At 36.9% G+C, this 22,040-nt stretch overlaps 1 protein-coding gene across 1 annotated transcript; it reads left to right on the top strand.

Moving 5' to 3' along the window:
- The first annotated feature begins 16,657 nt into the window (after positions 1-16,657).
- LOC108668392 (neuropeptide F receptor-like) lies at positions 16,658-20,155 on the top strand. Its single transcript, XM_018155596.2, has 3 exons — positions 16,658-17,396; positions 18,698-18,841; positions 20,135-20,155. Exons 1-3 carry the CDS (start codon positions 16,914-16,916, stop codon positions 20,153-20,155), a joined length of 648 nt encoding a protein of 215 aa, XP_018011085.1. The 5' UTR covers positions 16,658-16,913.
- The last annotated feature ends 1,885 nt before the right edge of the window (positions 20,156-22,040 follow it).

Raw genomic sequence — 22,040 nt, 5'->3', positions numbered from 1 at the left:
CTCCAATTGCATTTTTAAACACAAAAATGAATTATTCACTAACTCACTTGGCCGGATTGCCACAAATAATTGATACCAATATAGGTTTTTTCTATTAGATGGTCTGAAATGAGAAGCTTGCAGTATTTTCACTTCACATCTGCAGGAACTATACGCTGACATTACAGAACTCATAATTTGACGCCATCAAACAGCAATCTAACATGCCATTTAACTGAAATCTAATTAAACAATGAGATGCTTTTCGTGAAAGCAATGGCTCATAATTAGTTATGTAAAAATAATGTTATTTTTGCTTACATGCATGCAAATCGGCTAAAAAATCGTTTAACTACCGTATTTCTTTCAGGCTTTGATTTCTTAATGTAATTGGTTATTGTTATGTATTGTTACTTGGGCATGCAAATAACTGAGACTCATTATTGAGTGACAGTGAATGTGACACGCGTGATTGTCAATGATAATTAAATGAGTCCTGTTTCCTGCAAGTAAAACTCATCACTCATTCAAAGATTACCGTAGCATCTAACCATGGATTACCATTTTCTGCTTAAGGACAAGTTGATCAAACGGATATCTCCCTCTGGAAGTTCAAGTCTTCGAATGTTCAATTATGCGACGAAATAATTTTTCATAATGAAACCCAAAAATGTATTCAGAATTTTTACATGATAAATTAACAATCATGATGCATGCTATGAAAATGTTCAATTTCCGGTACTCATTGTGTAAAAGCATACACGTGTAAACCTTTGCTTAGAAAATGTCAGGTGAAAAGATTGAGTAGTGATTTGCAGTTGTATTAAATCCGTTCATAACAAATTCATAACTTTAATGGAAGTTTTCATCGACGATGTGCGTTATAATCTTTGCTTCAATGTACGTGCCTTAACTTTGTTCAAAATCGTCGTTGGTTGACCAATTTTCCTGGAAAATTTGGGCGTAAACCTACAAGGATCTTTAACAAAAAATTAAAAAATTTGATTAAATTTAACAAATTTCTTATGAGATTTTATTATAGTTCACGGTAAAGTACAAATTTCCAAACAAAATTAAAATTATTTTAATGCTTCCCTATTTATATACGTCGTGTGATGAAAAATGTGTCGACCATGTCGACAAAAATTTTGAAGCATGGTCGATTTTTAATCAAGTTGAATGTTATAAGTTGTACTGGCTTCTCTCTGACATTCCTCGGCAAATAAAAGATTCAATTCGACATCTTGATTCATCCAGTGAACGAGTTCATATAAAACTTTAATTATTGGACTGTTGTTAAACTTCGTCCAGGGGAGTAATTGACCACCCTTCTAGATTAATCTCCTCGAACATGAACATTGGGCATTTTAAATAACCACCTGCCGAAAGTTTCGTTCGTTTGAGTGATGAGAAATTATTCCGATAAATTCCTGACTGAAACCCTTTTGGCCTTCAGTTCACTATAAGTAGCAAACCACGCGGGAACTACTTCCCTCGACTGCGACGATTCGTTGAACGATCAAAGGTCTTATCTTAGTGATAAATAAACAATTTAGCCACTAATTCAACGTTTTCGACTGCGACGATTTGTTGAGCGATCAAAGGTCTTATCTTAGTGATAAATAAACAATTTAACCACTAATTTAACGTATATAAAAAATCGTTCATTCGAGATTTGTTGTGCGTTACAACAACTTACCGCTTTATTAAAATGCATATTTTTCCAATGAAGCTGCAATTCTCTGTGCGAAATATTCAAGTTCTCTCTGTAGTTATCATTTTTCTTCATCATGTGCTGTCAACCATACGCTCGGGTACTTTTCAAAAGGTGAGCTTATTTCGAATATATACTATCCCAGTCATAAATCAAAATATATATTGTTCGTACCATTAAATACCAATAAAAATTACAAAACATCATGAACAGTAAAATGAAATGATAATCATCCGAATACAGCATGGCATGCTATATAAATATAAGGGAAGAATTCTAAATACTAAATATATATTATTCTGATTGACTTATTCATTTTCTCTCTCAGTTTGCTCTTGCTTATGAGCCTTGGTATCGAAGTGTATGCCCCCCTACATCGTTTCAACTGCGATCTTCATTGACGCTCGACAACACCATTCTGTGCTACAGCCTGTGCATCCAAAACCCAAGTTGTACCATCTTTTCAGTTGTAGGTACGTTTCTACAACCGGGTTGACACCGGGGGCCCGTTGTACAGTGAACCGGTACCGTGCTACATTTTTTTAATAATTACATTATTAAGTGGAAAAGAGTAATTTTTACACGATCGCAATTTAACGTTATATTAATCTACACAAATTATCTGATATTGGTTCTGCAGGTACATGTTATCAAAAGTTTTTGCAAAGCCCGAATTTGTACTAAGCAGTGCAAATAATTGATTAGATTATTACATGAAATCTGAAAAAATTCTAGATTCTAACGTGTTAAAAATAATCAAAAATTATTCACATGGATTTCTAGGATAGATTTCTTTGCTGCTAAGCTTACCGAATCCTGTCACTCGTACCGGTATTAAAATCGTCTTCAAAAATGCTACAGGATTGGTCTTGGAAGAAAGTTTTGGACATGCCGAATCATGATTCTTGTTCTCATTTTTAAATATATCTTATAATAAGCTACAAAATTGGAATTAGAAGAAATTTCTGGTCATGCAGAATTATGTTATCAGCACTTATTGTACAAATGTATCTCAGAAAATCTGCAAAAATTGGTCTCAGAAAAAAAGCTTTGATCATGCCGAATCATGTTACTGGCACTCGATGTAAAATATATCTAAAAAAATGCGACAAAAATAGGTATTAGAAGACAGTTTCGGCCTGCACAAATCAGGAATCATGTTACTTACACTCGTTCAAAAAGGTGAACGAGTGTTAAAGGTTACTTTCACTCGTTCACTCGTTCTTACACTAAAAAATTTGTTTTAGTACAAAGTTTTGATTTGCAGAATCATTTGTTAATCACACTTTTTTAAACAGTCGTCAAAAACTTAACAAAACTTTGTTGTGAGAGATAATTTGTTATCAGATGACGTGTGCACCCTGTGGACAATCCAAACGGACCCGGGTTACGAAGACGTAACGTTCCCGGGGGCCACCATAGTGGCGTACTACCCTAAACCCATGGCGCCCGCCACGGCCGTGGATGTCGCGATGGGGAAAAACGTCACTTGGGGGACGTGGATACCTGGATATGCTCCTGAATATACATTGGTGAAGCAAATATTTATTGCCTTATTTATACGGGAATAATCAAATAATATAATTTCGGAATATTTTCCTAAAACGATTCGGGTTGTTGCATGGTTTTCAAATTTGTATGTTTTAACCAGCCGCCTTATTCTGGTTCATTCAAAGTTTCTAGAACATTTTGTAGAAAGCTATACTAAATACGAGGCATTTACCTCTGCAAGTTCATATTCATAATGTGTCCACAAGTAAACGACTCAGCGTCTTTTAAACTCTGAATAATTTCACACAAGAAATTTCACAAAAAATGGCGGAATTGAGAGCGGGAGCATTTTACATTTGGGCATCTATTTGTCTATTGTTCGCGACTGAATTTTTCAGTGACGAACGAACTTATTTTTCAAAATATTTTCCGAGCAAAAATTGTAACGCCGATCATCTGCTGCAAACCATATCACTACCAAATTATCGAATAAAATAAAAATTGTTTTAAAAAGAAACCTCTTTATTCATTAGTCGGAAAAACATCTAGAACGATTATCAGAATCCAAACAACAAATTAATAAATACTTCTTTATAGCGCATTTTCTCATTTATAGAAAAAAACGCTATTGTGCTCGTCATGTCCGTGCGTCCGTGACTTCACGTCACGGACCGACGAGAAAATGCGCTCTCTGTCACTCACTGCAGTGAGTACTGATCTATTTTTTTAGGTTATATTGATTGATCGTTCACATAGAATCGATGACAGCATTTGACAATTAAATTTTATTTTCCGTGCTTAGCATTTTAAAGTTAATATGATTGTACATGCATGGCTACAAATTTCCGACCTATGCAATACAAACTGCGTTTCACTTAAAAAAATAAATAAATGTTTAAATTATCAGCGCAAAAAATATTAGGCAATTGATGCATTTTAAATATAACTCAGTACTCACTACAGTGAGTGACAGAGATCGAGCGCATTTTCTCGTCGACGAAAACGTGAATGTCACAGATAGACGGACGGACGGACAGATGGACTGACAGACGGACGGGCAGACGGACGGACAGACAGACGGACAGACAATAGTGCCTTTTTTCCATTAATGAGAAAATGCGCTGAAAAGGTTTGAATTAAAAATTTAGGCGATTTCAAATACTTCAGTTTTTTCTTCTTGCACCCACAACTGGCATTGCAGATGTCGCTTCGGAACTTTACACTAAAAATTTTAAATTCTCAAAAGTCTGGCGACGCTTGAAGTACTGGCCTTACGTCAGCTAATGATGCAATGACAAAAAAAATATAACTCAGTACTCACAGCAGTGAGTGACAGAGAGCGCATTTTCTCGTCGACGAAAACTTGAGGTCAAGGACAGACGGACTGACAGACAGACGGATGGACGGACATGGCGAGCACAATAGTGCATTTTTTCCATAAATGAGAAAATGCGCTAAAAATTCATTCTGAGAAATGAAAAGGTTATTGGCCAGATAGTGAAGCACTTTTCACCTCCTGTGTGATTAGCTAAATTGAGTTTGATTTAAGAATAGGGCGTATATTTGCTTCGTTCGCTCTCTGCTCGAACTGCGGGTAAAAAAGTGCGTCACTATTTGGACAATGATCCGTTCAGTTTTCTGAAATAAAATTTACATAGTGCAAATTTTGAGCAATGGTCACTTCGTTAACGATGACGGATTGCATGTCCATTAAACATTTAAAAATGATGGATTTGTATAAAGTGTGTGAATTGAACTGCAAGGAGTTATGTTGAACTAGTAATTTCAACAACTTAAAATTAATATCATACACTCTTAGAGTTTCTTCCTGACTGCGAGTACTAAATAATGCAGCTCGCAGCTGTATTCATGTTGTGTTAACCCATACCTCATTTGAAACAGTGTTTTGAGTGAAATGTTGACTGAAAATACGAAAAAATAAATTATGTTGTACGTCTTAATGATTTGTTGAATGTATAACTTACTTCTCTTTTCTGATGTAGACTGCGGGAACGGGAACGGATTGCTTCACCTCTTGGCCTGATTGCTTTTGCACCACCTACGCAAACAGCTGGGTTCTGATCGACCTTGCAGCCAGCCTGCCCGTTAGGAAAGTTGTCATCACTGGTCCAGGTTTCGAAGGCGTCAACTACTTCAAGTCCGTCACTGTTCAGGTAAGAGGTTTATATTGTGTTAATTTTTTTCATTGTTGGTTTCCTGTCTTGTGGTGTCAGGTGCACCTCACCGGCTGATCTTTGTCAAAGATGTTGTGTTAATTGAAAAGTGTTGAGGTTGAATATTTCTGCATATAAATGTTTAAGTTAATCATTGTTAAAGGATCATATTTATAAATATACTTACGGACTAAGGAAGTTCGGGCAATTGTGAGACAATTTTCAGTGAATTCTGCGACGCGAAGTAATTGTGCGACGAAAACCGCGTCGTTCTATCATTTCGATAACCAGTTTATACAGAATTGTGCAACACCGGAAATATGAATAAAATTATGCGAAATGATTTTGAACGCCAAACACGTTAGGTTAGATAAATATTTATATTATATATAGATAGTATTAGCTTCGATTTTCCGTCAATAGCCAGACACGACTTGAGTCTCCGTTAAGCCGTGGTCGAGAGCGGACGCTCGTGCTCGTGGTCCCAAATTTCTAAATTTTTAACTTTTTACTGTGCCGTTTTCGGAACTCTTTTCGCATTTTTTTATGATCCGTGCCAGAGAATAACCGAATTTCAGTTCAGTTCAGTGAAATCAGTGAAAGTGAGTGCAAATAGAATGAACAAGCCAAACAAGTGAAAGTGTTTTCATTTTCAAACAACGCGGACCTGTAGAGTCAGTGAGGGTTGCCGCGCGAGGGTAACGCCCACGCCCTGACCCACGCGGGACAATATAAGCCTTTGTTCTCGCGCCTACCTCTTCCTAGCCGCTGTGATCGCCGCTCTCTGAAAGCCGCTTGCTCTCAAGTCTCTAACAATTTTGAACAATCTAACAATTTGTACAAATTTTACTCAACTTGATTTCGGTTTTTAACTTGTGTTTATCTAGCTCTTGCATTTGCAAGCCGCTTATTCTCAAGTCTGTAACTGAGTTTTTACAGCCCTCTGAAACTTTACAATTTTTACTTAACTTGTTTCAGTTTTAAATTGTGTTTTTTCTTCGGCTCTTGCATTTTATGATGGCTGGTCAGAGAGGAAAAAAATTAAATGAGAAGGCCTCCAGTCCTGTTAAACCGAATTCGAAGATCAAATTGCAAAATGAGCGAGGAGAAATTTGTAAATTTTGCAAGCTGGGATCGCTTAACGTCAATGACGCTACAGTGTATATATATATATATATATATATATATATATACAATTGTTATGAATTATTGCTTTATGAGACACATCGTCTGCAGGCGGGCAACACTGGCACAGAGTCTGATCCAATCATCTACCAAACTCCGGCCACCGCCTCTCCCAACTTCTACAAGTACATCATAAACAGTAAGTCTATACCCACGCCTGTACTGAGTATCCTAAACACATTCGAGAAAAAAAAGTAGGACAATTTTCAATTTGGTGAAATCCGGGACGATACCGAAACGAGATGTGCCAGGCGAAATATAAGCTTTAAAATTTCCATGGATTCAAAATTTTCATCGGAAAAATGCAACAAAACGAGACCTCTCAGTTGATCTTCAATACAAAATTTAAATTGCGATTTTTTAGATATTTCCAGATATCTTCCGTGCATCGTGACCGCTTGCAGATTGATTATTTAACTCTGACCATACTCAAACATTACCGGATTCAAAAGACGCGCTAAAAAATTAAATCAACGAGCTAAATGTGGGCATGCTTACTCTCCATGCAGTAGTATGTACATATATGCATACCTTCTACGTACATGCCATATTTCGAAAAATGAAGTTTTATTCATTGAGTTCCGTAGTTTGTACAATCAACCTAACGACACTCAATTACGAAGTCGAGTGAGCAGTCGAATGTCGCCAAATCTGACTCATTAATAATTACGGTATTTTATTTGCTTGTCCGTAATCTGAGCATTTGGGATGTCTCGTTCAGTCCCGTATCGTAATAGAATGTCCTGCATCGTTATGATGAGTCAGTATCGTTATATTGCGTAACGTTTTATTAGGACATATTTCATTTTATATCTGTAGCGAAGCTTTCGAAATTTCTGGAACACAATATTTCAATTCCGAGACAATTATTGGCTAGACTTATAATTTCATCCTGGGACTTTTTTGCGGACTCATTGTCTTCTTGATGGAAATTCTTCTTCTGGGTTCATTTTGAGACCTATTTCGAGACGAAAAGGTTTAGCACTTTCTCGGCAGTTTTAAATTTACTCACTGCGTTACTCAGAAGTGTAGGACGCAGTTGCCTATAATCACAAAAGTCACAAGGGACACTCTTACCTTCTACCTTCGCAAGTTGTCTGCACACTAAGTGTTCCGGTTTTTGGTTCCCACCACAGTACCACAGCTTTACAGCTTTCGACCCTTTTCGACCCTATATTACCACCAGAAAATGAACCAATTAAGATAATCGGAGAACGGTTAAGATAATCGGGTTAAGATAAGAGATGTTTCTCTATCCTCGCAGGTTAGGTTAAGCTAGGTTTAGTTCCGTTATCTTTAAGATAGATCGCGAGTATAACCTTGTCCTAACTTAACCTAACCTGCGTAGACTCTCACAGGTTAAAGATAATAAAAAATTATCTTATACGTGTTTTTGCGTTTTCTATGATAATCATTTTCTTAGTTGTAAAATTTACCTGTGTATAAAATAGGTTCGATACCAGATCCTACAGCATACCAGGTTCTGGTATTTTTATCCATACTTTACACACCAGATAATACCAGAATACCTGATGTCATATACATGACGGCCTAAGGCGGTAGTGGTACTCACGACGACCTTGTGACTCCGTCAACATTCACAAGCATTGCCTCAGATTAAATCTGGCACACTTTCCTTCAAGGAGATTAGTGATGAAATATAAAAAAAACAGTGATTCAGTTGCCTTTACTAGGAGTAGTTAGTGACGCAAGTGCCATTGACAAGACAAGGGAGTGCTTCGCATCTTTAATATGACTATCATAAAGTCGCAAAGAAAGAATTAGCTTGACGAGTTGGCGTTGAGATCGACCAGGCTCTTCGCATGCACTAGTGAAACACTATCACTCCTTCGATCGATATGAATGGATAGTGTGGCAAACTGAAAGCATATTATGTACTCTAAAATTAAGCTTGTCTTTTTGCTGTACCACTTACCCGTCTGTGTTACAGTTGCCTCTGGCAACATCCGCTACATTCGCCTGCAGAACTACGCTGGGACGGCAGCCGTCTGCTTCTGCAAGCTGCAAGCCTTTCTGTAAGCCAGCTGAAGTAGCTGAAATTGTAGCACGCACGAACTTAGTCACTTCGAGGTATTTATCAGGAGTTCAGTGTTTTCAAAGATGGTAAAGAGGAACATGAAGTTGAAAAGGAAGCGCAGAAATGATGAAAATGCAGACAAAGTTTCAAATATTGTAGTTGCCTTACTTAGTCTTTGTTCACTTACCTTAGTTTTTTCGTTGCAATGTGTGCATCTGTTTCCCAATATTCAGCAAGTTTGCAGCACTCTGAAGCACCGAATTTTATTATGCATCACAAAAATATGAGGAAATAATCAACCTGCAAACTAGCTAAAGGATATCAAACCGATTAACCCATCTCGACTTGGTCGGTATTATAAAGAAATAGTTTCAAACAGTCAAATAGCTTTCACACAAAATTGAATAATTTGTGAGCTATCATACGATGAACTGCATGACACCGTTAATCAATTCCGCACAATAAGGGCAACATAAAATTGCTTGAAAATGAATATTTTTATGTGCGCACTAGCTATTTAAAATGTATATGTCAAGGTATCCGTGATTTGAAGTTCTATTTGTGATGTTTAAACATTTCTTGTAAGCAAATAACTGAGCAAATCAATATGAAAACTACCCAACAATTCGTTTCATATTTGTATTAACAAAGAAGCTGAATTGACGTAAATATAAAGTGGTTCTATCATCATTCAAATAGTTTTGTTTGTTATATCCACATCAAATAAAGTGGTTCTATCATTAATATCTCAAATAAAGTTTTGTTTACAAAAATAAAATCGCTCAACTCTGAATTCTTCATTACTTCTTAGTTTTGGACAACGATATTAAATATTTCAGTTTTAAATAGCCAGCTTATACATTCATTCCGTATTTATCTTGTACTAATGCTACATATTTTATCAAAGTTTGTTAGTGTGTGGTTTTGTAGCCGAGCACCCCTTATATATATGGGGCCTGCTAGGGCGCGAATAATTTGTACAAGGTGATTCATGGACACTTCCTGTTTGTATTTCGCGCCAAAAATGCCGTAGGAAAAGGGCGGGGAGAATTTCAGATGAAAGGCAAGGGCTTGAAGTTTTGTGTCCCGCCTAGTCAGAATGGAGCCTAGTCATGGGCCTAGTTTTGTGTCATCCTAGTCAGGATGGAGCCGCGGCCTACACAGCGCGATGTTCAATAGATTTTCTGCGACAACGTTGAGCAGAGCACCTCATCTCCTTGGGAGGTGACCTATTTTGCCCTGGCCTATCCCCTAATTTGGCTCAATCTGATTTTTTATGGGGTTATCTTAAATAAATCGTTTACAATGACTGTCCACGGGCCCTAACTAATAAGAAGAACAAAATACGCCAAGCCATCTTCAACATACCTGTCAATATGCTTCTGCGAATTGAAAGGAACTCCAAAAATTGAGTGACTGAATGCACTGCCAATGGGGTCCGTCATTAATCAGATGTCATCTTTAAAACTAAGTGATACAAAAATTCAGGTTGTGTCTTTGGTAATAAAATCTATATTTTTTTGTGATAACTTTAATAGTTTTTTATTGAACTTTAAATCAAAAAGTTTCCGCGAATCACCCAGTGCGAGTAATAGAGGATAAATCGCGTCGAGATTGGAAAAAAATGCATTCTTGGTGGGAGAAAAGCGTAGCATTGGAAAACTGCGAGAAGAAGATTGGGCCGAAAAGTTTTACTTTATTGATAAATTGTCAACATTTAATCACAAAATAAAATTAATATTGACATTTAATTTGAAATGCGCAAATTAGGCCGACACATATTTTGAAACGAGAATCAAATGGGAGTTTTATGAAAAATGTGGGTTTGAACGGATTTTTCAACCAGAATGCATTAAAATTATTATTAACTGGATTCGAGAACACAAATTATTATTGATCCCCGGTTACGCCGGGATGACCTGTCATTTTACAAGAAATTAAAAATATATTTAATGCACACGAATGGTTTTACCGTGTTTTATTTATCTTGTGAAATCCTTATATACATTAGATCGAAGAAACATTTAATTGATAACCATCCAGGCATGTCATATACCTGAATAATAGCATAATTTGACTATTAATTGTAGTCTCTTCAAAATAATTGATACCGACATTACATGACGAGCCAATCATGTTGCTTCGACAGAGTAACGTTACGTTAATAATTATGAATGGGCGCCACTTCATCATAAATGCCATTCAAAACATAAACTTGTAAGAATATTAGCATGATGCCCTGTTAGAGTTCAAGTCAATGATGATATCCTGGATATAGCTGCTTAGGGCTTTTCTTTCCACTTTTCTCGCGCAGATTTGATTTGAAGATATCGGTTCTCCTCTTATTTCCGGTGTTCATCGCATCTTTCATCTCGAAAGTTATTATAAAATTGTTCTCTCATAAATCATTTAGATATGATTAGCATCAAGTAGATCTGTAGCCTCCCGGAAATAAGGCTCGGGAGGTTTGAACATTGTCAGAGAATTAAGAATTGACGCTTTCATTTACAGAGGTAGCTTTCTCTAGGAACATTCCAATCATATAAGTTTCTTGAACGGTATCTGTGTGCGAAACCATGGTAGGAAATTAAAATGAAGAATTTAGTAAGCAGTGACGACGCGCCAGTGGAAATGATAAGAAAAAGAGATAATCTCGGAGCATCATCGCCAATAATACTGTTTCATGAACGGTCGTAGCAGAAGATCTCTTGGCTCATCATTGACATTCAAACAATTTAATTAATTTAATTTAAGCCACAGATATTATCAAATAATCAAGCATGATATTATTTTGAGAAATGGAATAACATGGAAAAATTATAGTTGGCGCGGTGGTATTAGCAACCTAATTTTTGACAGTTCTCCGCATTCAAGGCCTAATTATTTAGAGGTTCATTCCTGAAGTTCTGCATTCAATCATAAGTGGAAGGTGTGTGCCTGAAGGTGACATAACAGATGATTGCTTTGTACTTTGACAGAATAAGTTTAGAAACTTGTATTGCTGCTGCATTTTCAAGAGCTTGATTGGAAGGTTGAATTCTAAGTCAATCGATCTGAAATTGTTGTTAAATAAAATGAAATGAAACAAACTGGTTGATTAATTATTTTCAAAGATTAATATAACCATTATATTATCAGCTGATGAAAATATACAGTTCATCTATAACCAATAAAAGATTATTAACCTATTTCCATTAGTATAGTTTAAGTAACGCGCATTCAAATATTTACTTGTGCGTGGTGAAAAAACCGTAATGGACTTTATGGCGAAAATTAATACAGGAAACGTTTACTCATATATGTCGAGGGTGCCAAAACGTTCATAGGTGAAAAAAGTCCTAAACTAATTAGAGGATAAGTATCCTGCACAACAAAATATTTTGAATTTATGATTATGAAAACAAATCTGGAAACTGTGGTGCAACATAAAGATTAAATAGCAGTTCAAATGGAACGTTTGTGAATTGAATGGTTAATAGAAGCTGCTTCGGAAAGCTGTTGCTTGGTCCTGTAGGAGTGCGGGGACTGCTTCTTAATAGTCATTCTTTAATTTCGCAACATTATCTTGCAAATATTATTTTAAAGCGAAATTTTATCAAGGGCACAAGCTCTTTGAAGTGATATTCAAAACCTATATTATGTTTTTTACAATTTGTTTATAGTAATTATAAGGCCATACATTTGGAAGTTTATTAACTTTTGTTTCCTGATTGAATGTATATGAGATGAAAAATTTGTGTTAATATATAATATAATAAGTGTTAATATTCAAATATATAATTTTCAGTGAAAATACTCCTGAAAATTTCCCTGCAGGTATAAATGAAACCCAAAATCCTCATCATGTTTATTCGTAATGGTAAAGAGTTTTATCTGAGGTAACAGAGGGCGACATTTCGGTCACACCGTAAATTTTTCTAGCAGCGCCTGCTGCTTTGCAAGAATTCTCGTAAACTTGTCATGCGTATCGGTAATGTCTTCGCCTTGGTGAGATATTGCACTGCATTCTATGCATGGCCCGAGGGTATAGCCTTGGTTGGAGTAATCTAGATATCTCTATCTAACCTCTTTGAACTAAAGATGGAACTGGTCTTCGAGAATTTTTCGTTGAATATATGGTGAATTTACTTCGCGGTTTCTTTGCTTTTAGATTTATATACCTTGAACTTATAAAAAGATAACTCAGTACTCTTTGCAGTGAGTGACAGAGAGCGCATTTTCTCGTCGACGAAAATGTGAAGTCACGGACGGACAGACAGACAGACAGACGGACATGATGAGCACAATAGCGTTTTTTTCATAAATGAGAAAATGCGCTAAAAACATATAACCTTCGAAAACTGGTAATAAATTAGTGCGAATTCCCTGTATGAAATTATTTGGTCCAGGCGACGCCATATTTCAGAAGAGCTTCGATGTAGCGATTTTTATTGTTTCGTGTACTCGTTGCTCGCCTTCAAATCAAAACTTTTTTCATATTAAGAAAATATTGCCTCCTAAATGAGAAGCTAGCCCGTTTTGTTCAAAACTTTTACCGGTTCTTTAAAGTATTATGCGATCTATTTTTATGCTAGAATTTTTCTATATGTATATGGGATGATACTGATGATTTTCTGTCAAAGATTTATTCTTTTATTTACTAACAAATTTATATTTATTAATAAAAAAGTCTTAAGATTTTTTGTTGCCAAGCTTAAAGGATTCATGTTACACAGAGAATAACACAGAGTTTGCCGGATATAAAATTATAAAATTTGCAATGTGACATTGTCTCTCATTGTCTCTCATAGCCTTCTCATACGGGTCATTTACAGATCACCTAACAGCTCCTCTGATAACAATAAAGTACTAAACAGCCTTTTACCGAGCATGTCATTCAGCAGGTCGCATACGTTGATCGTTGGTGACTTTAACCATCCAGAAATAGACTGGGTAGATGCTGTCTCTTATACACATCTAGATGTGTATAAGAGACAGAGCCGGGCCCTTGGATGGCTCGTAATAAGAGACGTGGCCAGTTCTTGGCCGTTGTCCTCCTGCCTCCTGCCATCAGCAGTCGGGGGAGCCAGGCCCGTAGATGGCTCGTATTAACGTGGCGACTACCTGGCCGCTGACCTCCTGACTCTTTCCTTCAGGAAGAAATCATGACACACGAGGCTCGCTATAAACGTTTTCCCTGAGGTCCACCATTAAACTAGTTGCATTTCACTATAATCTAATTGATAAACGGGATTATGAAGTTCCATGTTTAGCGAAGGGACAAACTTGGATGCAATTACTCATGATGCAAAGACGTACTTCAAGCATTTGCGTCGATAGTTATTTGCTCAACTATATTCAACCTTGTAATGTGAGTACTAGGGAAAGGACAAAGTTCTAGGCTATAAAAGATGTTGGCAACTAGCAAGAAATGCACAATAAGAAGCTACCTCCGTAGGAATGAGCTATAAGCAAATGTACGGGAATTGTTTCCATTTATATTATATTTTAATTGAGGTTTGATTCAACTTCCTGGTTCGATTCCACTGGCCATGAAGTCTTTGCTTCGAGGTACTCATGTTGTGACGCTTCCTTCACTCATTTAGTTCATTGCTTGACTTCTCACTCCAGTTGAAGAAGTTGGTGACAGAGGAGAAAGCCTGGCCGGCGTCTAACTGTCGCGTCAGTCATACAAGGCCGGGCGTCGGAGTAGGTGTGGTGCGACGAAGAGTCGCTCAGTGAACAGCGGGGCTACGATTTTTTGAACAGACCGAGGAACTTACATTTGGATCTTTATCAGAAAATTTTGTTTAAAATTCGAAATTTATCCGTTATTTAAACACGTGAATGTTAACGTATAATTACTATAGTTCCCGCACAGTCGAGTGTTGATAACTTATAAAGAATGATTGTTTTAGGGCTGTCTTACCTTGTCTTATTTTTTTATAGCTCTTCATTGATTGTTTAAGTAAAACTCGAATGAATTGATTGAAAACGTGATGATTAAATGTTGCTGCTTCCAAATGAATGTGTGCAGACCTGCAGTTAATTGCTCAGGGCAACTAAGAATGCTGTCCAACAGTTATTTGAGTTTTCAATTTCACGCCGCTGAAAACTGTTTCTCGGGTTTAAATTCAATTTATTTGCAATGAAGAGTGGTTCATATGTTACAATTGTTATTAATAAGGAAACTTGTTTACGACTGATAAAACTTTATAAGATTTTGTGTGCCGCAACAATAATTTGGATTGACAAGTATATTGTTTTCGTTTAAGAAATATTTAACGTATCAACTGCAAGGAGTTTTATTTAATATAAAATGTATCACAAATATGCAATTTTCTTTTATACATGCACCCCATATTAAATCAAGTATTTGTTACATTGATAATATAATTATTAAAGTGAGTGAACGTTAGTGAGAGTATGTGAGCCTGTTTTTGCCGACGCACGCCTTGCCTCGTTCTAGTTGTAGATCACGCAACTGCAAGCATTTAACCGCCTATCATTATATCAAATGCAATGAAGTGACGCGCGTTAGAATGTAACCTGATATTTGTGATAGATATAAACTTGACGCAGTGATTGAGTTAAGCATTAAGGCACTCTTTACAAACGTATCGGATGAAGTGTGGTACTGGCATGGTATATTACTGTTGTCTCAGCGTTGATGAATAGGCCAAGTTCGACCTGTCACCAATTCTTATTCTGTTCATTACTCTTCACCCTGAGATCTGAGAACTGACCTTTTGACAAGATCTATCCATAGCTGATATTAAAACCAAGTAGCTGCTGATCATCCACCAGTCTAGGAGGCGGGAGGCATTTTTAATCAAAACAAATATCTCTGCATCGTTTCATATACATAGTATGTTCTTGAACGCGTTCATGCTCGGAGAGCCAACGATGCTAGCAGGGAGTTTGTGAATCGAAGTGAGTGGAGTTTGTGTTGGTGAAGCGAGAAGTATTGTCGCACTGATGAGTTGCATAGAAGATTGTATGAATTTTATTTAATTAACGTAGTGAAATTCTTTATGTGCACCGTGCAAGCAGTAGTCGAACGATATCAGCAATATTCTTCAAAAATTAACTTGGATTAGTTACGAATAAAGTAACGTAAAGCCTTTCAATACAAACAACCCTATTGAAAAGAGTGTAGCTGTTATATATTCTGTATTTATACTCGTGTACTGTCGCTTACTATGTGTACGAGTATGTATAAGCGATCTAAATTACATCGGGTGGGATCATAACAATCATGATATGATCATACAGCAACTTTGATAAAAATGTCCTTTAAAAGAAAACTTCACTGAGTACCGGTATTTGACCGGCTTGCGTGGTAACTCAGCAATATTACTGGTATTGAAGTTGGGTAAAATTAAATTAAAAAACTTAGTATATATGATCCTCAGCGATGAACGCGAGCTCAGAAACTTTTCGGCTCATCTTCACGGAAAATTGGGCAATAATTATGAAATTGTTCTGATTTCTTGATACGCAACCGGTAATTTTGTTATTCAGACAAACAACTTGTATGATCGCTCCATACATCGCGAATTGACGACTTCCAAAAGTAGAAACTAACAAACTATATTATTTGAAATAATTTATATGTTACCTAATTGAGCAAATGCAAAGACATGGTCTAAAATTATCCCCCACTAGTACGTTACATTCTTACGATCGGTGTTCCTCATTATTGTGGTATGCTATTTTATGGCTATCAGTGCAAGTATAACTATAAGGACATTGAAAGACGTTGGTCGTCTATTTAATCTATTGTAGTCATACCGTAACCAGAGAACTGAAGGGTTGAGTTAAAAGTCTAATATAATTTAAAGGCGATATGGCTCCTCCAGATGTGAAACTGGAAACAAGTGTCTGATGGTAAAAATATTTTTAGCAAGTGTCAACATTTCAAAGTTATTTAGCTACAGTCATGAAATTTATTATAGCCTGTAATTATTATATTGCTTAAATCCCTTAATTAAGAACCAATTCGTTTCGATGCCTTGTTCCCCTAAACTGGAGCCATGCAGAAACGTTAATTCTACACAAATTCGACACTACTTCTGCTCTCACTGTAATCATTTAATTGAACTATAATTGTGTAATTTTTTGTATCCTGCAGCGGGCTATCAATTTCGTCTACCTATAGCAGAGAACTATGATGGATGCAGTTCTATCAATAATTGTAAATCGTTCCCTATAACCTTTTATTACTCACTTTCTGAGTACTTTTCACTATCACGAGGAAGCGATTATTTTACATGTTTACCAGTATAAACTTACTTTGTGACATTCAGTGGCACTCGTGACTGACGAAAAAATTGACATTTTTCCGGGCTACATGTCGCTGCCGCCGAGCGTGGCCATGTTTCTGGGAGACAGGCAGGCCAGAGAGATGAACGCGAGCGACTTGAACCTGTCGCGCAACTTGAGCGTTCTGTGGAACGCGAGCGGTGGCCTGAACTTTGACTTGATCCTGAAGTTCGAGGGCAATTTACGGCTCGACGGAGCTCTGCTCGCCGCTCTTCTGCTCGTTTACGGCGCCGTCATCACCGTGGGTGTGGCAGGCAACTCGCTCGTCGTGCTCGCCGTCATCAGGAAGCCCGCCATGAGGACCGCCAGAAATGTCTTCATCATCAACTTGGCCATCTCAGACCTGGTGCTTTGTCTGGCCACCACTCCACTCACGTTGCTCGAGATCGTCCCTCAATACTGGCCGCTCGGGGACACCCCCTTCTTGTGCAAGCTGGTGGGCACTCTGCAGGCCACGTCCATCTTCGTCTCCACCATATCCATCACGGCTATTGCACTCGATCGTTATCATGTGAGTGGGAGTTACTTTAGTAATACAGTTTAATTGGGTGATGATTCTAAGTTGTACTGGTACCTGCAAATTTAGATTGCCCTTTAGTAAGTTCTTCTTTAGTAAGTTCTTTAGTAAGTTCTAAAAAATTCTTCTGAAAGCACTCTGTTGTATGTTGTAAGCACTCTCTAGTCCGTGTTTCAGAAACAATCATATTTTTGCTTTCGCATGGGAATCTTGTCTGGGCAACCACTTGTTAAGTCGTTCGAGTCTCATTATGCAGCTTAATTTGGTTTTTAAAAATCACTTCCGAAATAATAATACAATGAAATAGTCATCCATGAAAGGCTGAAAGACTGTACTATTTCATTCCTGTCAATAGTATTCTATACACATGTTCTGGTGCTGTTGCTTTTCAGTTTTTTCCTAGCCAGCAGATGCCTCTGCGGCTGCAAGTGTTCAGATGTGCAGCTGTATGATCTACCTGGTATATACTGTATAGCCATGTATTAGATCTGGTGAAGCGATTAATGACCGTACTATGACACGGATATTCTGGGCCATTAATTCGAATCGTAGCAATTCTGTTGAAGAAAATCAATGGCTTGCTCCAAAAGTGAGAATTTCTTGAATGGATGCGTTTGAACAGTATAATAATTGATTTATTGAAATTAATTTTTACCAACCTACATTTAAAAGGATATATTTTCAACCGCTGTATGCGAGTATAATGATATTATGAAAACATAATCGAAAAGGTTTGTTATGAGTACGAGTCTCTTTCTCAACCTTCCAATTGACCCAAGTTTAGACCTTTCTGTCCAAAATTTGGTCGCAACCTTTATTAGAAAGTCAGAACTGATTGACGATGCAAATAAGCGAAGGCTTTTTGTGTTCGTAACAGCTTCTTGCATCCAAGAACGAAACTCAATTTCCTATCGTAAGGACTGAAATACGATATGACTGGCAATACCGGCCTTCAATATCGAAGATAAAGCGCTGTTCTACATATATCCTATTACTCGCCTGTAATGGTCTCTTGTTTAATAGTTGCAAATTTTACAAGACTCAGTAGAAGCTCCTATGACTTTATACATGAGTGAGCTTCTGCAAGGAAGATTGTAATCTTTTGCCCGAATTGAAGTATATTTTATGTTGCTGCACAGTTTTGTTCGATATATTGGAAGAACTAACTTAAATTAAACATTCCTAATGATGAAATTAATCATTCTTCATCTACAATCGATCAAAATTATTGCAATGCACACTAATAATTATTTGGTGTTGAAAAAACTGATAGCAATCATAATTCTTTGCCTCAGGTAATTATTCACCCGACACGTCGCGCGCTGGGCACCTCGGGGGCGCTGCTGACCTTACCGGGCATTTGGGCGTGCGCGCTGTTGCTGGCGATGCCACAGTTCCTCTTCAGGACGCTGCAACACCACGACATTGGCTTGCCAGTTGTAAGAGGGTTTAGCTTATTGATATTGATATTAAAATGTAGGGGGGTAAGGGAACATTCTGGTTTTTAGTTTACATACACTATATGTTGTTGAAGTAGACAGCATGCTATTGAGCGGCATTCGAAGCTCTCGGCACGATTATATATCAAGCAATGAATAGTTTAATATTACAAGACCTTGACAGAGATCAATCTGGGAGGTGCTTTTGACTCTACAAATTTTAATCCATTTGTTTATAAAAAAGAATACCAAATTCTCAACGCTCACTATATCAAGACCAATTGGCCCGATGAATATTCGAGTCCTGTATCACAGATTCCGATGTTGAATTCTGACTATGGCGCTGAATAACTCACACAGCTTGAGGAATCACCTTTTCTGAGGAGGAATAACACATATAGTTTGAAGTCTGAACAGACACTGAATGACTATAAGGCTGATCAGAATGTCTTTTGATTAAGTAGATTAGAGATAAAGGTAAAACTACAAGCAATTTATTGAAATCATTATTAATGCCGTTAATAGTATCGTTATATTCATGTTGACTGAGCTTTGAACATGAATTTTTCTCCTTCTTTTCTTAATAGCAGCTAATATTCCGCTTATCATTTCAAAGAGATCACAAATACCAGGTGTCTAGGCAAACTATAGGGTCAATGACAACGCTCAAGCCACCGAAGCGCTCTGCAACTATTAAAAAAATTTAATAAAGGGTTGTTTTGTTTGATGTTTAAAAGGCCTCAAGTTGATTATAGCAAATATGTCCTATATGTTTCAAGCATATATGAATTTTTTAAATGCTTAAGATTATGTGTTTAACGGAACCATAATGTGGAAGACAAATTGGCTTGACAATTAATGCGCCTGGTACGACGTATCAAAATCCGTTGCTTCTTGAAAATTGAAAGGTCACCATAATATTCATCATCAAAGGTGCCCATCATATTCGGTTAATGACGCCTGTGAGATCACACGAGAAGTTTGCAGTTTAGACTCCAACAAGTGAACGTAGTCAAGTTCACCCTAGAGCCTTGAAAGGCCTGAAGAATTTCCGAAGCGATCACGACGATACTGAAATAGAAGCGCGCATCCCCGAACAATGCTACTGCCGCCAAGTTTTCTCATTACCTGCCATGGAAGCGTCTGTTGGCGTGAATGCTGCCATGCACTTTGCATTTATTTCCTGATGTGCTAGCTGAAAGAAGTTACACAAAATACGGTTTGCTTAAAGTGAAGTTGGTGAATGCATTGCAAGGTTTGTTGAAGTTTCTGCACATCTGGGACGCTCGACAGCTGAGCAACATCGTTGCTTAAAAGCTTTCGGAAGATCTCGAGGAAGTTCAGGATAAAATTTTCTAAAATAAAAAGTACAATTTTGCCGACTCGTCAGCTCCGAGTAGAAAAATATTAGTTTGGCGAAGTCGAACAGCGTCTTGAGCGAGTAAATGAATTGGTTTATATTTTATATTAAGTTGATTCTCGTAAAAGCATTTCTAAGCTGGTACACGTACGTCAGAAAACAAGAAAGTTAACATGATAAAACATTACATCCATTATACACATGAATATTTATACACACGGCAAAAAAAATTTATAATGAAAACAAGTAAATTTCAGGAGCAAAAGCTTCTGAAAAGTATCCATTAGGCACCAGCGCACCATGCTGCTATCAGCTTCATTGTATCCCGCAGGCAGATTGTTTTCCCATCAAGAACCTTTGAAATGTTTGCTCACTGCCAAAAGGTTTTAGAACAGCCCTTATCTGATAGGTATAATTGAGACGCAACTCGACACATTATGGGCATGCAGCTATCATGTTCATTGTTCACTCATAATCTTGCATGACACGAAATAAAGTATATCTGCTGTATATATTACTATTTGTATATTTATACAAATAGTATATATTACTATTTGTAGTTTAAAAAACTATTTTTATATACATTATCTCAGTGACGTACATTACGCATCCTCATCTCACATATTTCTGATTCAGAGCACTAAGTTCATTATTTTTGAAATCAATACTCATTCTCCGATGTTAAGTTTGTGCAGAAGGACTGAACGACATTTGCACCATAGTTATACGTTATACAAATTGCGTGATTTTAAAAGGAATTATTTATATGATTGAAAAATGGCAGAATTGTGCTCAATCTAATGAACAAAAACAATAGTCAAACAGAATTGTGTATACTTTGAAATCGAAAACAGTTTAGCTAAATAATGTTCAATTGAGTAAGAGCTGCGCTTAATTTACAGAATCAAACCATATCAGAAACCAGACAGTGCATTTGCTGACGAATAAAACCAGATCAGACGACGATTGAATGAGTCTACGGTGAGTTTATTGATAGATACTTAAATTTTCCTAAAATGAATTACGCCCTGCAAGAGCATGGTTCTCCAGTAAATATATGTATAGTTGATGATAGGCTCGGTGGTAGAGTCATTTAGGCATGTAATACCTGGTATGGTCCAGACAAGATCTATGATTGAAAATTCTCGAATAGTTCTCACATGATCTTTGGTTAACAGAACGCTGATGTGTTGCAGAAAATTCAATCGTCAGCAAAGCTGCTAGGTGACTCATTGAGGCTTATTTATATAGGTCTTATCTCAATTGCTAACCAGCTAAGGCTTGCCCAATTAATGTGGACGGAAGCTTATAAACTTACGTAAACTTACTTACATGAAATATACATATCATCAGGGCAAAGTTTTCTCATTAAAATTTCGTTGAACAAACGAATTCATTACAAGGAGACACTGAAAGTTAGTCTTCATGACTGAAATGCATCATGCGAATACAATGAACATGAGATAAACAAGCGCATTATTTCGGTCATGAGTTTTGAAGAAGCAAGCATGGACGAAGAACAGCATTGGCTCTATTCATCGCGTTAATGTACGTAAGTGCTTATTTTTCCACAGGTTCTGACAGACAGAAACACTTAATTGAACTATATCACAGTTAATAATTACACGGAATTTTGAATCCTAAAGGAAATATTTTACGTTAATAAAAATTAACTTGTCTTCCACCATCAGCATTGAACTACAACTTCTTCATCTGCAACTCACTATACTCAATCATTTGGCCGTCAATTTAACGCAGTTTATGTTGATAAATTATATTTGCAACAAATTTGCGTCGCGTTTCGCATGTTAGCAAGGTTTGCACGAGTTTGTATCTGAA

Source organism: Hyalella azteca, unplaced genomic scaffold, assembly GCF_000764305.2.
Source record: "Hyalella azteca isolate HAZT.00-mixed unplaced genomic scaffold, Hazt_2.0.2 contig5025, whole genome shotgun sequence".
NCBI classification, from domain to species: domain Eukaryota; kingdom Metazoa; phylum Arthropoda; class Malacostraca; order Amphipoda; family Hyalellidae; genus Hyalella; species Hyalella azteca.
The sequence above is the reverse complement of the archived record's forward strand: the minus strand, read 5'-3'. Positions and strand labels throughout refer to the sequence as shown.

Excerpts from the sequence above, each read along its gene's own strand:
- LOC108668392 (XM_018155596.2), top strand. The coding sequence starts at position 16,914 with ATGTCGCTGCCGCCGAGCGTGGCCATGTTTCTGGGAGACAGGCAGGCC. Across the intron at positions 17,397-18,697 it reads TTGCACTCGATCGTTATCAT|GTAATTATTCACCCGACACG; the intron begins GTGAGTGGGAGT and ends TCTTTGCCTCAG. Across the intron at positions 18,842-20,134 it reads ACGACATTGGCTTGCCAGTT|CTGAGCAACATCGTTGCTTA; the intron begins GTAAGAGGGTTT and ends GACGCTCGACAG.